The 18,331-nt window shown below is 39.3% G+C and overlaps 1 protein-coding gene across 2 annotated transcripts in view; it reads right to left on the bottom strand.

The window, feature by feature from the left end:
- Positions 1-18,331, bottom strand: part of opn5 (opsin 5) — a 61,974-nt gene that overhangs the window by 22,341 nt on the left and 21,302 nt on the right. Inside the window, exons 1-3 of one of the 2 annotated variants that reach the window (XM_037537642.1) lie at positions 17,649-17,726; positions 9,730-9,804; positions 3,004-3,123 (exon numbers count right to left, since the gene is read on the bottom strand). In XM_037537642.1, coding sequence (XP_037393539.1) covers positions 3,004-3,118 — 115 coding nt within the window. In that variant the 5' untranslated portion in view covers positions 3,119-3,123; positions 9,730-9,804; positions 17,649-17,726. Of the gene's footprint in view, positions 1-3,003; positions 3,124-9,729; positions 9,805-17,648; positions 17,814-18,331 lie in introns of those variants that run through there. The other variant, XM_017683235.2, reaches the window with a different exon arrangement.

Genomic DNA, 18,331 nt, shown 5'->3' with positions numbered 1-18,331 from the left:
GGAAATGCTTAAAAAGATCTGATGTAAAGCAATCATAGTATCTGCATTGTGAGCATAAATTGTCAGACTGATCCATATTTTCAGGCCCTCTGCTTTAGTGCTACCTCTGCTCCTCGGCCGACTGTGTAAGTGCACAGCCGTCCACACGGTGGAGCAAGAGCACATTCATGAACAGATTAGAAGCTGGAGCCACTGCACCACAGAGTGGCCGATGGGAGAAAGGGATGAGACTCTGCACGTCTTTCTTCTTGGTTTACTCCTTGCAAAAGTGTCTATTTTGGTAAACCCATCAAAATGACCATTCAGAGCTCTGTCCAAAGTCAGAGGACATTAGTCTGAAGGCTGCTTTTGTAAATCCTGATGTGCGACGTTATACAAACAAAATCACCGTCATCAGAACCCAATCCTGTGAACCACCAGTAGCAAAATTTGTCATCACAAACAGAATGTGGTCACAGCTGGTCATCCACAGTATATGCAAACAAGCCATTAAAGGGATTAGTGTTTATTAACCTAATCACTGTCTGTGGCAGCTGGTCACATCAGACAGAGGTGGGACACAGATAACTTGGCGCTTCCTCTGTACTTAGTAAGGATATAGACAAATCATCACATTATTAGTGTCACATATAAAATCTGCCATCAAAAACTCTGAACACAAAGATTTTACTCAGTATTTCACATTCTGTGCTGCGACTAAACATGCAGTTAGTCAGTGTTCTTTAAATACTGATGATATCCGCAATTCACAATCACATTTACATTAAAACATTGCCAGATTGCCAACGTTTACTTACAATAGCAGTTAAGGGGCAGTTATTTTTCTATTATAAGCCTATTTTGGGTCAACTGCTGTCATTCCAGTCTGTTATTTATATTCATTGACACTGTATCTATATACAGCGACATGTCCACCCTTCATTTATTTCATTTCCAGCCAAAACAGTCATTAAGAAAACGATATTCTTTTTTTTCAGAATTAGGACAAACATTACATAGAAGTCTCAACAACAAAATATAATAAATCTTATATTTTTATCCACTCTTTATTTTTATTTCAGCTTCCATCTTATTTTTCCACATCTCCAAAGTTCAGTCAACTTCAGGCATTTCTCTGCTTCTACAATCCATGTAATCCCAAACATAATCAATGGCGTGGAGGTCTGGCTTCTGGGGTGGACAGTCCATTGTTCTGAGTGCCTGAACAGCTTCACGGCTTGATTTGTATGTTGTTGATTTTTTGCTTCTCTCGACGTTTCTCAGTAATGGGTTCTTGACAGCTTCTCACCCTTTTGGATTCACAGTGCCTTCTCAGAGTGGATGGACAGAAAGGCAAATAGGTCTGATCAGCAGGTTTGGACCCTTGTGTGGTGATGGGGTCTGTGGGACTCATGTTTACAAAAAGAAAAATTGATGTGGTTTATTATTATTTCAACCTCAGATTCTTGGTCTTTGCTCATTTTCTGTGAAGAACATATAAAATAACCCATTTTCAGTGTCTTCACTACACATGTGGTGTTGGGCTGAACCTGCGGGGGGTAAAAGTGTGGAGGTGCTGTGTTCTTCACTCTGTTCTCCGCCTACATGGCCTGCTGTTAGTGTGTGTGTGTGTGTGTGTGTGTGTGTGTGTGGGTGGGTGTGTGGGTGGGTGGACAACATGGACAGGCTGCTGACTGGCTACAATTGCTAAAGGAGAACCCTACTGGACACTTGTGATATTGTAAACATCTGGTATTTTTACATAAATTGTTATGACTATATTGATTTGTGGGTCCACCAGACCACTGAGTAACAAACTCATCAACACCACACGAGGGTTAATTTGTGTTTAATTATATTTATCTCTTATGTTTTTCATTCAAGCTTTGCTGGATGTTTAGTATATCTCTCAGGTTTATTATTATAAACCATTTTTACTATTTCACTCCATGTTTTCTGGGTCTTTAAATATACTTTTTCTAAAACTGCAGGTCAACGGAACCAGAATTTTTTCAAAGTCACTTTGGGCCGTTTTCTTCGGTCCAATCATTAGGACATTCACAATGTAAAGGACAACAGGCATTTTCAAATTATGCCAAAAACTGAAAAACAAGATACAAGGTTTTCTTCCAACAACAGCGATAAGCAATATTATCTTTGCTATTACTAAGTCAGGAGATCTGACTTCTCATCTGATGATGACCGTGAGTGTGTTTACATGTACTCAGCCCAATCATAATCAGATTTCTTCCGTTATCCAATTATTGCTATAGTCATGTAAACTCTGATCTAGAAATCTGATTAAGAAATCCGATAACGAGAGCTGGATTTTATCTCAGTAATCAGGTTTTTCAGTCCATGTGAACTCTTACTCTGATTTCGTTCATATTTTTCATTCTGTGCATGTGCAGAACAGATGGCAGTACCGGAAATAAGCGAGCAGCGTCGCAGTGAGACGCAGCAAAACACTTCTGGAGCAAAGCTGAAACCAAACACGAAATAAAGTCTGTAAATATTCTTCATCTTGTATGTTCATATTTTTAGGTAAATCGGCACAATGTTTGAAAAAAGTGAGTCTGTTGGCTGGTTGCAAAGCAGAAATCTGATTACTGTCTGACTCATGTCGCACCGCGGTTTCCCCATTATCTGATTACTCAAGTGTAAACGCGTAGATCGGATTACTGACAAATTCTCATTTTCTGCAGTTATTGGATTATTAAGTGCATGTAAATACACTCTAGGTGGTGTACCAGGTCTTGCATGGTTGTTAGGAGTCCCATTCTCTCTACATCTTTCTTCATTCTTTAAACTCTTTTCACTTCTGTTCTTTTGACTTCCCTTTTCCTTATTCAAGTGGATTATATTTTATCTAATATCTTCAAAAATATCTCCTAAAAAATTAATAACTTTTACTTAATGGCCATTTTGACTGGTAATTAAATCAGCTATGGATGGTCCCTGATCACTGCACAGTTCTGTACTTCAATACCAAACCAGTATCATGATGTAAAATAAAAGCCTTACCTGAGATGCCAAAGTCGAAAATGGCTAAATTTAGTGTCATTAATTCAGGTGGCTTTAACTTTGTCTTCCGTTTGATGGTCATGTAGATGACATAGCCATTGCCTACAGCTGACATGATCCCTGTGAAAGAGAGAAGTGCAGAAGGTCAAAACACTACGCAGGTGTTTTTACACAGTAACAGTACGTCAATCAATGAAAAGTCACTCATTTTGCTTTTATTACTGTGTTTGTAATGACAGGAAAACTGTGTAAGGTCTTTCAGATCTGAATATTTGTTCAGTCAATATTAGGATTAAGGAAAAATGCAGACCCTGCATAACACACATTCTGATCTATTAGTTATATAGTTATTCCCATTAAAACATCTGAATCATCAGAGCTGGCTTTTCTGAATGTTTGGCTGCTGCAAATGTTCTGTACATAGTTTACATTTTAATTTGAAGGCCGTATCTGGCATTTTTCTCTGTTTTATTTTTATTTTATATGTATGTAATTGGGTGGCCTGAATTGTGCCTTATTCAAAAGGCAGTCTGAGCTGAAACACTCAGGCGGAGTTAGACTGCTAGAACCTGGATGGATGGATGGATGGATGGAAGGATGGATGGATAAATGGATAAGTAGACAGATGGATGGACAGATGGATGGATAGATGGATGGATAGATTAATAGATGGATGGATAGATGGATGGATAGATAGAGGGATAGACGGATGGATAGATGGATGGACAGACGGAGGGATAGACGGATGGATAGACGGATGGATAGACAGAGGGATAGACGGATGGATAGACAGGTAGACGGATGGATGGATGGATGGATGGATGGATGGATGGATGGATGGATAGATAGACGGACGGATGGATGGATGGATGGATAGACGGATGGATAGACGGATGGAAAGATGGATGGACGGACAGACGGATGGACGGATGGATGGATGGACAGATGAATGGATGGATAGATGGATGGATTCTTTATTGACCCCAAAGAAAATTTAGCAAATAAGCAGATATATTACAAAACAAATGATTGGACATGGGCTGCTTTTGCAGGTTAGTTTTCATATGGACTGTATGGTCTGGACAGAGGATGGGAGATTTTGAAACTCTGACCAATTTTCTCTGACTTTGTCTTGAAAGAGGATCATGAAAACATTGTCAATGTGCCCTTTAAATTGATCCATTAGGTCCCATTTGTGACTCAACATTCACAGCACCTTGGTGACCTGCTTTGTTTACCTTTTCTATGTATTAATATGTTTATTTTAGAAATGTGGATTAAGCAAGCGTGTTAAAAAGTAATCGCATGTGTGTGGCCCAGCAAGTAATACACAGATGCAAAAGCACTACATTTCCTCATATGCAGCTGAGCATAGCTCCTGTGGCTTTTAGTGAAAGTGCTGGAGTCTGAACTTTGGCTCATACAAGACGTTACAGTAATGAAAGTGCAGCCTGCTAATTGCCCTGGCTCCATTCACTGAGTACCGCCAGTATAATACATCCAACCTGCTCTTCACAGTAATTGTACATCTCCTGATATTTCAGCCTAGACTGCTCTTTTTAAATCATGGACTGTCTATCATCCTGCACTTAGTCCACTTCAAAAGAGCTGTGAAATGTGGAACAGTGGAAATCAGCCGCACCTGCCGCAGACTGTTACCTGCCACCGACACTCGCTTTGACATATTTCTGTAGTTACAAGAACTACAAGAACCTAATGGTTTTACTTTCAGACGACCCGTTATCAACCCCTCTTTACCCCTTAAAATTGTACAGGCTGGTTTAGTTACCCTGCCTTTGAGATTCCTATATGTAAATGAGCTCTGTTCTCACTGGCTGCCTTGCATTGTTCCTCATTCTAAAAGCAACTTGGGCTGAAACATTCCTTATAAGGTAAACATGAATGGGTGGAGTTAAACTGCTGTTAGTTAGATACGTATATATAAGCAATGTTTTTTTATAACATCACACAAATAATTATTCAAGATGGGCCTTTTCTGCAGCTTAGTGTCCCTAAACGCACTTCAGACTGGGGAGTGAATGGTACATATTGACATGTTAACAGTGTTTACATTCTACATCAAACTCTTATAAAAGGGATATAAAAGGGGGACAATTCAGTTCTCCACAGTTTGAGCTCTGTAGGTCAACATTTTTTCAGGCGGTCTGTGGTAATCAACAGTACACTAAAACTAGACCTGTCACCACCATGACATTTCACAAATACACAAACATCACTCACCGCTGCCCTTTAAAGGTGTTAATAACAAACATCAGATACACAAACATCACTCACCACTGCCCTCTAAAGGTGTTAATAACAAACATCAGATACACAAACATCACTCACCACTGCCCTCTAAAGGTGTTAATAACAAACATCAGATACACAAACATCACTCACCACTGCCCTCTAAAGGTGTTAATAACAAACATCAGATACACAAACATCACTCACCGCTGCCCTCTAAAGGTGTTATTAACAAACATCAGATACACAAACGTTACTCACCGCTGCCCTTTAAATGTGTTATTAACAAACATCAGATACACAAACGTCACTCACCGCTGCCCTCTAAAGGTGTTAACAAACATCAGATACACAAACGTCACTCACCGCTGCCCTCTAAAGGTGTTATTAACAAACATCAGATACACAAACATCACTCACCGCTGCCCTCTAAATGTGTTATTAACAAACATCAGATACACAAACGTCACTCACCGCTGCCCTCTAAAGGTGTTATTAACAAACATCAGATACACAAACGTCACTCACCGCTGCCCTCTAAAGGTGTTAATAACAAACATCAGATACACAAACGTTACTCACCGCTGCCCTTTAAATGTGTTATTAACAAACATCAGATACACAAACATCACTCACCGCTGCCCTTTAAAGGTGTTAATAACAAACATCAGATACACAAACATCACTCACCGCTGCCCTCTAAAGGTGTTATTAACAAACATCAGATACACAAACGTCACTCACCGCTGCCCTCTAAATGTGTTATTAACAAACATCAGATACACAAACGTTACTCACCGCTGCCCTTTAAATGTGTTATTAACAAACATCAGATACACAAACGTCACTCACCGCTGCCCTCTAAAGGTGTTAACAAACATCAGATACACAAACGTCACTCACCGCTGCCCTCTAAAGGTGTTATTAACAAACATCAGATACACAAACATCACTCACCGCTGCCCTCTAAATGTGTTATTAACAAACATCAGATACACAAACGTCACTCACCGCTGCCCTCTAAAGGTGTTATTAACAAACATCAGATACACAAACGTCACTCACCGCTGCCCTCTAAAGGTGTTATTAACAAACATCAGATACACAAACATCACTCACCGCTGCCCTTTAAATGTGTTATTAACAAACATCAGATACACAAACATCACTCACCGCTGCCCTCTAAAGGTGTTAATAACAAACATCAGATACACAAACATCACTCACCACTGCCCTCTAAAGGTGTTAATAACAAACATCAGATACACAAACATCACTCACCGCTGCCCTCTAAAGGTGTTAATAACAAACATCAGATACACAAACATCACTCACCGCTGCCCTCTAAAGGTGTTATTAACAAACATCAGATACACAAACATCACTCACCGCTGCCCTCTAAAGGTGTTATTAACAAACATCAGATACACAAACATCACTCACCGCTGCCCTCTAAAGGTGTTATTAACAAACATCAGATACACAAACATCACTCACCGCTGCCCTCTAAAGGTGTTATTAACAAACATCAGATACACAAACATCACTCACCGCTGCCCTCTAAAGGTGTTATTAACAAACATCAGATACACAACATCACTCACCACTGCCCTCTAAAGGTGTTATTAACAAACATCAGATACACAAACATCACTCACCGCTGCCCTCTAAAAGTGTTAATAACAAACATCAGATACACAAACATCACTCACCGCTGCCCTCTAAATGTGTTATTAACAAACATCAGATACACAAACATCACTCACCGCTGCCCTCTAAATGTGTTATTAACAAACATCAGATACACAAACATCACTCACCACTGCCCTCTAAAGGTGTTAATAACAAACATCTGATACACAAACATCACTCACCGCTGCCCTCTAAAGGTGTTATTAACAAACATCAGATACACAAACATCACTCACCGCTGCCCTCTAAAGGTGTTAATAACAAACATCAGATACACAAACATCACTCACCGCTGCCCTCTGAAGGTGTTATTAACAAACATCAGATACACAAACATCACTCACCACTGCCCTCTAAAGGTGTTATTAACAAACATCAGATACACAAACATCACTCACCGCTGCCCTCTAAAGGTGTTATTAACAAACATCAGATACACAAACGTTACTCGCCGCTGCCCTCTAAATGTGTTATTAACAAACATCAGATACACAAACATCACTTACCGCTGCCCTCTAAAGGTGTTATTAACAAACATCAGATACACAAACATCACTCACCACTGCCCTCTAAAAGTGTTATTAACACACATCAGATACACAAACATCACTCACCGCTGCCCTCTAAAGGTGTTAACAAACATCAGATACACAAACGTCACTCACCGCTGCCCTCTAAATGTGTTATTAACACACATCAGATACACAAACATCACTCACCGCTGCCCTCTAAAGGTGTTAACAAACATCAGATACACAAACGTCACTCACCGCTGCCCTCTAAATGTGTTATTAACACACATCAGATACACAAACATCACTCACCGCTGCCCTTTAAAGGTGTTAATAACAAACATCAGATACACAAACATCACTCACCGCTGCCCTTTAAAGGTGTTATTGACAAACATCAGATACACAAACATCACTCACCGCTGCCCTTTAAAGGTGTTAATAACAAACATCAGATACACAAACATCACTCACCGCTGCCCTCTAAAGGTGTTAATAACAAACATCAGATACACAAACATCACTCACCGCTGCCCTCTAAAGGTGTTAATAACAAACATCAGATACACAAACATCACTCACCGCTGCCCTCTAAAGGTGTTAATAACAAACATCAGATACACAAACATCACTCACCGCTGCCCTCTAAAGGTGTTAATAACAAACATCAGATACACAAACATCACTCACCGCTGCCCTCTAAAGGTGTTAATAACAAACATCAGATACACAAACATCACTCACCGCTGCCCTCTAAAGGTGTTAATAACAAACATCAGATACACAAACATCACTCACCGCTGCCCTCTAAAGGTGTTAATAACAAACATCAGATACACAAACATCACTCACCGCTGCCCTCTAAAGGTGTTATTAACAAACATCAGATACACAAACATCACTCACCGCTGCCCTCTAAAGGTGTTAATAACAAACATCAGATACACAAACATCACTCACCGCTGCCCTCTAAAGGTGTTAATAACAAACATCAGATACACAAACATCACTCACCGCTGCCCTCTAAAGGTGTTAATAACAAACATCAGATACACAAACGTCACTCACCGCTGCCCTCTAAAGGTGTTAATAACAAACATCAGATACACAAACGTTACTCACCGCTGCCCTTTAAATGTGTTATTAACAAACATCAGATACACAAACATCACTCACCGCTGCCCTCTAAATGTGTTATTAACAAACATCAGATACACAAACATCACTCACCGCTGCCCTCTAAATGTGTTAATAACAAACATCAGATACACAAACATCACTCACCGCTGCCCTCTAAAGGTGTTACAGAACAAAAGGTAGAACTTTTTTACCTAAGACCCATGATGTCTCAATAAATGTATTTCCTGCTTTTTACCTACATGCATTGGTCTTTACCCAAGTGATGAAAAAGTATCCAATTGCCACTGTTGTTTGTTGTGATATAAACATAAGATTGTGAGCAAACAGCTGTAAGTGCAGACAACTCAAATAATTGCGATCAGGGGATAATATAATAATAGTAACAGGCCTGGCTACAAATGCAGCAGATTAGGTTGAAAAACACTGACGTGCTCCTTTGAAGTGTTGCGGTCAGTTATCTGTGATATATATATATATATATATATATATATATATATATATATATATATATATATATATATATATAATTAATATTCTATCAATTTTGTTTATTCAAATATTAACACCTTTTAAATATTTTTTAAAAAAAAGTTACATGACCAAATCATAAGGCAAATTATTCAGTATCTACAAGAAATACATTTATTTCATTTATTCATTTACTTGTAAAAGCTCCCCTCAAATTAACAGAACATGTGTTTTATGATCACACATGTTGCTCTATGCTTACAATTTACAAAAATTACTTTATAATAGTAATGTTTACAGAGCAGATCACTGAAGAGACGCCGTCTGTTTATAGTTTATAGCCCAGATTTGGGGAAAAACGGCTCGACTTTCAGTAGAAAAACAAACTGAGTTCAGCTTCTTTTATTATAAGGGTTTAAAATGACATCACCATCTATTTGACTGGAAAGAAGAGTTACAGCCTCATACGACGCCCAGCTTCTGAATGTGGCTTATGAAATATGAACGTTATGAAGAACATGACCAAGTGCTTTTTGGAACCACCGACAGTCTCAAGGAGTTTAAGAGGCTACTTGTAGAAAAAAGGTCGTTTTTTGGCTTTGGTACATCATGTGCATGTACATTTGAAACAAACTAATGAGCTAACATTAACGCTACAACTGACCAGTGATGCAGTAGATGGTGATGACTTGTCTTCTCCACAAAGTAGAAGTTCCAGCCTGTTAGTTTGCTGAGGTCACTGAGAACAGAGAAGGAATTTCTCATCATTTTAGATCTAGCTAATGCTAGCATAGCTAATGTAGTTAGTCAGACTCTTAACAAACTGAGTTCATTCATTTTGATGATTTTTCAATTATAATTAAAATGCAGAAATGCTTCTTTTCTTCTTCAGCATTAACAGGTTAAGAATCTTGATCTATCGAGCCAATTCAGGAGAACATTTGGGCAGTTCCCTGCTGCATGTTTACACAAGACGTTTCAGACCTTTACTGTCCTTCTGACCTGCATCAGCTGACTGACTCAAAAATCACTCAAACATCAATTCATTTGCTATGAGTAACAGATCACCAAGATGAGAACTGAATAAACCCTTTCACTCGAATCCCGTCATATGACACCCAATGATCAGGCACACTGAAACAGTTAAATATAGGACTGTTTTGCCCCATTTTCATTTATTTATTTTACTCATGAAAATTGCAGTAGCATGTGCTATGCTACCAACAGTGCAGCGGAGCATCACATACTCCACAAACGTCTCACAGCAGGTCACTGAGGAGGACAACCAGTCTCAGAAAAACAGACACACTTGCAACTGAACCAATGGAGAATTTAAAGCTGCTACTGTTCTATGCGCTGGTTTCCTGGACATAGTTTAAGGGCAAAACTGCAGTGTCAGTGGAGAATCACTAATGGAAATGTACCCTAATCAGCCATAACATTATGACCACCTCCTTGTTTCTGTGCTCATTGTCCATTTTATCAACTCCACTTACTGTATAGCTGCACTTTGTAGTTCTACAGTTACAGACTGTAGTCCATCTGTTTCTCTGATACTTTGTTAGCCCCCTTTTACCCTGTTCTTCAGTGGTCAGGACCCCCATGGACACCCCCTCACAGAGCAGGTACTAATTGGGCGGCGCATCACTGCAGTAAGACTGATGTGGTGGTGTTTGTGTACAAGCTGTTTTATAAGATCAGTTCAAAATAAAATATTCTTTGAGCATGTTTTATGGACTATGTATTGTCCAATTACAAGAAAAAAGAAACTGCGTACTGGCTCCTGTTCACTGAATCTTGCTTTTAATACATTTATTTCTTCAAGCTTAATATTTTTGTGCATTTTAAAACCTAATTCCCAACAGGTTTGGACTGTATGTAAAATGGTAATGAAACAGGAAGCACTGATTAGTAAATTCTGTTTGACCAAAAAAGTTGGGACAGGAGCATGTTTACCATGGTGCTACATCACCTTTCTTTTTCACAGCATCTAATAATTAGTTTGGGATTAATAACACCTAATGATCAAACTACGAAAGTGAATTTTTTGCCAGGCTTTTATTATACAAGCCATTTTCAATGGGACAGTTCTGACCTACAGGAAGGCCTGTCTATCACAAGCGCTCTCAGACGTAATTCTTGGTGGTGTCATATTCAAATAAGCATGGATGTTCCTGAAAAAGACAGCATCTAGAAGGCAGCATATGTTGTTCCAAAATGTGTTTGCCGTTTATAGTGCTTTCACATATGTGCTACCCACTAATTCACCTCCCACTACCTGACTGATGCAAACTTTTTAACTTTACACTGGTAACAATCTGGATGGTCCCTTTCTTATTTGGCTTGGAAAACATTATTTATTACCATAAATATTCTCAAAGAGTTTCTCAACAGATCACAACACGTGTCCACTGTGCATCAGTCCATTTCAGATGAGCCCAGAGAAGTTGGCAGTGTTTCTGGGCACTACTGATATATGGCTTCTGCTGTGCATAGTAGAGTCTTGACTTAAATTTGTGAATGCAGCAACAATCTGTATTTATTGACAGTTTTCCTTTACAGAAGCCTGTGGGTTTCTAATACAATGCTGTCTGAGGGTTCAAAAGTCATGGTGATTGTGGTTTAAGGCCTTTTCTTCTATGCACAGTGATTTTTCAGGTTTTCTAAATATGTTGATGATATAATGACTAGTAGATGATGAGACACCAAAAATTCTTGCAACTTCTTTGTAAGGAACATTATTTTACACCGCTGGATTTATTGCTGATGTTTTTTGTTTTTTTTTGTTAAGTCATAGACGAAAGCATATGGGATAGAAATACGTGTAGAAATACATACATAAAATAACATTTAGCAGCATTCTAGCCAGGCCAAAAGAAGCCACTGCATGCTTACGCATATGAAGATTTACCTACATCCGGCTCTGTTCTGTTTTGCACAATGAAAACTATTTTACTCAATATGGTTCTGATTGAAAGTGAAGAGACAGGCCAGAATAATAATGACCCCAATGACCAACAATAATAGATTTTCTTCAGCATCTAAAATGGTTTTCTTGTAAGAAGATTTTCCATTACATTATTTGAGTCTGTTTTCCAGGGTCCAAAGATGAAAATTGTGAAGTAAAAAAAAACATTCATATGTGTGGAAAATGTTTCTATTCCCCATAGTGGCACAGTTTAGCTGCCATTCCTACGAATCATTTAAAACCCTGCAGCTACACTATATTGCCAAAAGTATTCGCTCGTCTGTCTTCACACACACATGAAACTGAGTGACATCCCATTCTTAATCCATAGGGTTTAATGTGATGTCGGCCCACCCTTTGCAGCTATAATAGCTTCAACTCTTCTGGGAAGGCTTTCCACAAGGTTTAGGAGTGTGTTCATGGGAATTTTTGACCATTCTTCCAGAAGCGCATTTGTGAGGTCAGACACTGATGTTGGACGAGAAGGCCTGGCTCACAGTCTCCACTCTAATTCATCCCAAAGGTATTCTATCAGGTTGAGCGCAGGACTCTGTGCAGAACAGTCAAGTTCTTTCACACCAAACTCGCTCATCCATGTCTTTATTTCTTTGGTGTGCAGTCATGTTGGAACAGGAAGGGGCCATCCCCAAACTGTTCCCACAAAGTTGGGAACATGAAATTGTCCAAAATCTCTTGGTGCTGAAGCATTAAGAGTTCCTTTCACTGGAGGGGCCGAGCCCAACTCCTGAAAAACAAGCCTGCACCATAATTTACACTTGGCACAATGCAGTCAGACAAGTACCGTTCTCCTGGCAACCACCAAACCCAGACTCATCCATCAGATTGCCAAACAGAGAAGCGTCACTTTGGTCACTACAGATAACACGTCTCCACTGCTCTAGAGTCCAGTGGCGACGCTTTACACCACTGCATTCCACGCTTTGCATTATGCTTGGTGATGTAAGGCTTGGATGCAGCTGCTCGGCCATAGAAACCCATTCCATGAAGCTCTCTATGCTGTTCTTGAGCTGATCTGAAGGCCACATAAAGTCTGGAGGTCTGTAGTGACTGACTCTGCAGAAAGTTGGCACTTTGCCCCTCAGCATCTGCTGACCCCGCTCTGTCATTTTACGTGGCCGACCACTTCGTTGCTGAGTTGCTGTCATTCCTAATGGCTTCCACTTTGTTATAATATCACTGACAGTTGACTGTGGAATATTTAGTAGTGAGGAAATTTCACAACTGTTCTGCAGGTGGTGTCCGATCACGGTACCACGCTGGAATTCACTGAGCTCCTGAGAGCGACCCATTCTTTCACTAATGTCTGTAGAAGCAGTCTGCAGGCCTAGGAGCTTGGTTTTATACACCTGTGGCCATGGAAGTGATTGAAAGACCTGAATTCAATGACTTGGATGAGTGAGTGAATACTTCTGGCTATACAGTGTATGTAGGCCTTCTAAACAATGCGATCTAACTGCTCACTGTGTGGCCCTGAGGGACAGAGATGAGGTCTCACCTCCTGCTCTACAATGCGGGTTCTTTTGTTTATTTTTATGATCCTCATTAGCTGCTATCACGATAGCTGCTATACTTATGCTATACTGGGGTCCAGTAGACATACCAGACATTACAAAAGAAGTTCAAGAACAATCAATGAAATGTAAAAAATAAAAGAAAAACAAAAAAGAAACTGAGAGAAAACAAAACATAAAATATGGAAAATGACACAGTAGGACAATTTAAAACTAAAATAACAATAGAAAGACTGAAAACAAAACAAAAAAATAAATCACACAGAAAGAAAAGCTCATTTGGTATATCTTACAAGGAACTTAGCCGACTCTAATCTATATTACAGAGGAAATTGTCCTGTGTGAAAAAACACACCTACAATAATTAACTCCTACAAACAAGCCCAGGATCAGTTCAAACTCAAGTATTTGGGTCAAAAGTAAAAAAATTAAAAACTAAAAATATTTTTTTTTAAATTAAATATTTAAAAAATTAAGTTTATGCTAATTTAAATCCTAAATCGTTTGAATGCTACTAAAGTGTCAATATGAAATAACAGTCGCTGACCCATCAGGCCAGACTGGTTATCCCAATAGAAAAAAACAACTGCATTTTAGCTACTGTTCACTGTATCTTGCTTTTTATACACTTATTTCTTCAAGCTTAATATTTTTGTGCATTTTAAAACCTGGTTAGAATCTATATCCCTGCCCACCATGAAACTCCACCATTGTGTTTTTACAACTGTCAAGCACTGATCTACCTCACTGATCTTTACATTTGTGAAATATTGTTTTTAACAGTTTTTTTTTTTTTTACCCTGAACTTATAGCTGTAAGACTGGAAGGGAATTCCACTCCTTCCAGCTCTATAAACTACTGTTCGACACACGTAGTTAGTTTTTGCTGTGGGCAATTTTAAATAATTGTTGTATATCTTGTTATATTAGTTTCTCTACCTTCTACATGCTCCAGTTCATCATAAAGATCTGCTGGATATTTCAGAAGTCGAGCAAGGATCAACTTCCACCAGTTGTCTACCTTTAACCATTCGAGTTCACCATGTATTTTATTTATGCTGGTTCTATAAGAACATTATAATGTAGTTCTTGCTGCCTTCTTTTACGGTATTTAAGTTTCTTTGCTGCATTTTGACCATATTACAGAGCAATAGTCTAAATTACATAGTATTAATGATTCTGACACTAGTTTAAGTGACCTGGGTGTGTAGCATTTTTAACAAATTATTTCTGATTAGACTTTTCCCTTTTTATAGATTGTGTTCTCGATATGTTTTGACTGTGATAATCTACCATAGACTGTCACATCTGAGACTTCCTCTTGAGCTTGTACTGTTTCTTTTTTGCCTGTATTTAACTTTGGTTCAGCTTTCAGTGACGATTTGGACCCAATTATTATACTTTTTGTTTTCTGTACATTTAGTAAAAGTTGACTGCCTTCAATCCAGTTTACCACTATCTTTAATCCACCATCCAGCATTTTGGATAATTTACTCTCTCGGCTGACGCATACAGAGCAGTACCATCAGCGTACATCTGTAGCCTGGCTCTGTTCAGTACTAAAAGCAGTTTCTCTAATTTCTCTAACAGTTTTCCTAAAACTGGCAAAAAGGCCCATTAAAGGAAGCTCTGTTATCTTTTAGCAGTGTGGGATTACTTTTGCTTCCTTCCCCAACTTTGGATATAGACCCTTTTCTAAGCTTAAATTGAAGATATAGCTACCTGATTTTGTTATGTTTTACAGCTACACTATATTACGAAAAGTATTCACCCATCCAAATCACTGAATTCAGGTGTTCCAATCATTGCATTGTGATGCTTGCCTGACTGCACTGTGCCAAGTTTAAAGTTTGGTGGAGGGGGGATTATGGTGTGGTGTTTTTCACAAGTTCTTTCAATTTCTTGCTCCCAACTTTGTGGGAACAGTTTAGGGACGGCCCCTTCCTGCTCCAACATGACTGCGCACCAGTGCACAAAGCAAGATCCATAAAGACCTGGATGAGCGAGTTTGGTGTGGAAGAACTTGACTGGCCTGCTCAGAGTCCTGACCTCAACTTGACAGAACACCGTTGGGATGAATTAGAGTGGAGACTGTGAGCCAGGCCTTCTCGTCCAACATCAGTGTCTGACCTCACAAATGCGCTTATGGAAGAATGGTCAAAAATTCCCATAAACACACTCCTAAACCTTGTGGAAAGCCTTCCCAGAAGAGTTGAAGCTGTTATAGCTGTAAAGGATGGGCCGACATCATATTAAACCCTGTGGATTAAGAATGGGATGTCGCTCGAGTTCATATGCGCATGAAGGCAGACGACCGAATACTTTTGGCAATATAGTGTATTTTTAATAGTTTCCTATCCAGATTATCTCCATATTATGTGTGACTAAAATGAGGCTCTGCATATGAAGTAAAACTCACTATTCACTGAAAACATATAAATAATACAAATGAAAGTATCTGATACTTATTTACCCTCTCAGTAATTATCTGGTTAATCGCTTGTCATGGTGATCATAACTATCCACCCAAATTCAACTTTTACAATAATAAGCACAAATCAGGTTGCACTTAAACCTTAATTTTAAGACAAGACTCCAAGACCCAATACCATTTCAGCCCTCGCCCCTACCCGTCCTAGCCCATCTAGGGGTAAGGTGTCCCAAATCTTGTTGAGATAGAGGGGTAGGGTGAAGTGTCAGGGCTACATGACCTTCCAAACTGAGGTTTTTTAGAGACTCCAAACAGTTATGAGGAAAAAAGAAACACCAGCAAGTTGGCTGCACGAGAGACCAAAGAAACCCACAAATGTGAGGATTTTCTCTGTTGAAAATTATGATGAGCAGTTTTATCTTAGTTTAGTGTCGTTTCAGTGGATTTTGGTCATTTTTCTTCATAACAAGCATAAAAAATCACTAATAGCATGCTAATGTCTCAGTAGCTAGCTGGCTAACTTTCCTGTTCCACCTTAAATAGTCCAGCAGTTCTGACGCCTGAAACACCAGAATGTAACAGCTGCTCCATTTAAGGTGGAACGGGAACATTTGAACAAGAATCTGGTGAATATCTGACTTCAGGTTCATATCACTGAAGAATTAGGGGTGGGTGATAATAAATAATTGTCCCCCTCTTTGAAGGCGTATGATGCCCTAAATGTAACTAAAGCCCAGCAGTGAGGAGCTGAACTTTCCCCTCCTCTGCTGTCACTGCAGGTGGGCAGGGTCGCCTACAGAGCAGCGCTAGTAGCTGTTAAAGAATTTTTTTTTGTTTGTTTGTTTTTTGAGGTTTGTCCCATTTCGTAGGGCAAGATTTCAACCCCTACCCCTTGTAACTCAGTTCCAAAGGGTTAGGGTGACGCTCAAAAACAAGGGGTAGGGGTGAAAAGAAGAAATGGGATTGGGCCCATATGTGTATGTATGTATATAAACTTTTATATGTATATAAATACGTGGCTGTTGAATTATGTGACACAATCACGTTTCTGTGCCTAACATCATTTAGTCTGCTGCCATCATCACAGACAGAAAGTCCCAAATTGTCCCTTCATTGTGAAATCAGTAAAACCACTTTGCACATTGTGTTCCACCCCCGCACATTCACTGCACGTCTCAACGTATTCAGAATTTACGACATTGATATTCAGAATGCAGTCTCAATCAATAAACAACCACAGTGTGTTCTGCCGCCCCGAGAATGAGGATACGAACAGCCTCTGGGAGTGGAATATCAAAGCTGACCGTAAACGCAGCAGCCCTGCTTTTCGTGTTGTTGATATGTGAGAAAAAAAGAAAACTTAATTTGAGAGGAATATTGAGTTAGATTCGAATTTGGTTTGTTTTGTAAATACACGTTTACTTTTCAGCCACTTACAGCGCAAAATGATGTTGCGTCAGTGTTTTTCACACATCAGAAAAATGCCAGCTGTTTGTTTTCTGTGAACATTGAATGAGGAAAGGACCAATAGAAACAGTCCCCTTTCCTAAAGTAGGAGGTTTTCTTTATGAGAGTGGTCTTTTTAGTTGTTACGTCAATCTGGAAAGTCGTTTGAACCAGCTGGAGTAAATGGACTTCACCCTGGACGCTTACCGATGATGAGGATGTACACGGCTGCCACTATGTCTCCTTCTTTGGACAGCTTGGAGGCGAAGGGGTCCCCGCGGAGGAGATAAGGGGGGATGTAGCCTGTGTGCACTGAAGTCTCGTTCTCCATAGGGGATCTGGAGTGTGGTCAGCTTCCCGTGGAACAAACAGCTGAAGGTTTAAAATGTTTCAGAGATTAGAAAGTGGTTCAGAGTTCACGTGTCAACATTTTGAGGGCTTTGAGGGTCACTAGGAGTGTTTGGTGAAATTCAAAGAAGTTACCAGACTGTCTACATTTTTTTAGTTTATTATACTTCAAACAGTCAGTCAACAGAAGATTCTTTATCTGTTAACTTACAATCAGAAGTTCACTGAACTCAAAATTGTAAGGAAGCCCAGTAACTAATATTTTTAAACTTTTTACAGTCTGAAAAAAACCTGACAAAGCTGAAAAAGCCAACGTACTGTTCTTCATAACCTGCTTCTTATTATTATTCTATACTCAAACTAAACGCTACTCATCCTACACTTTTCAACACAGAGCCACGATCTCTGTAGGACTTCGGTTGCTTGTGCTTTTCTAAGCGATCCGACATTCGGTTTTCAGAAATGTATTGCTCAAAGACAATGAATTTAAGGTGGAACTTCAATTAACATAGCACTAAATTTAAGAAGGCACAGAATTTAAG

Source organism: Pygocentrus nattereri, chromosome 4, assembly GCF_015220715.1.
Source record: "Pygocentrus nattereri isolate fPygNat1 chromosome 4, fPygNat1.pri, whole genome shotgun sequence".
NCBI lineage: Eukaryota > Metazoa > Chordata > Actinopteri > Characiformes > Serrasalmidae > Pygocentrus > Pygocentrus nattereri.
This window is presented reverse-complemented; position numbering and strand designations above follow the sequence as displayed.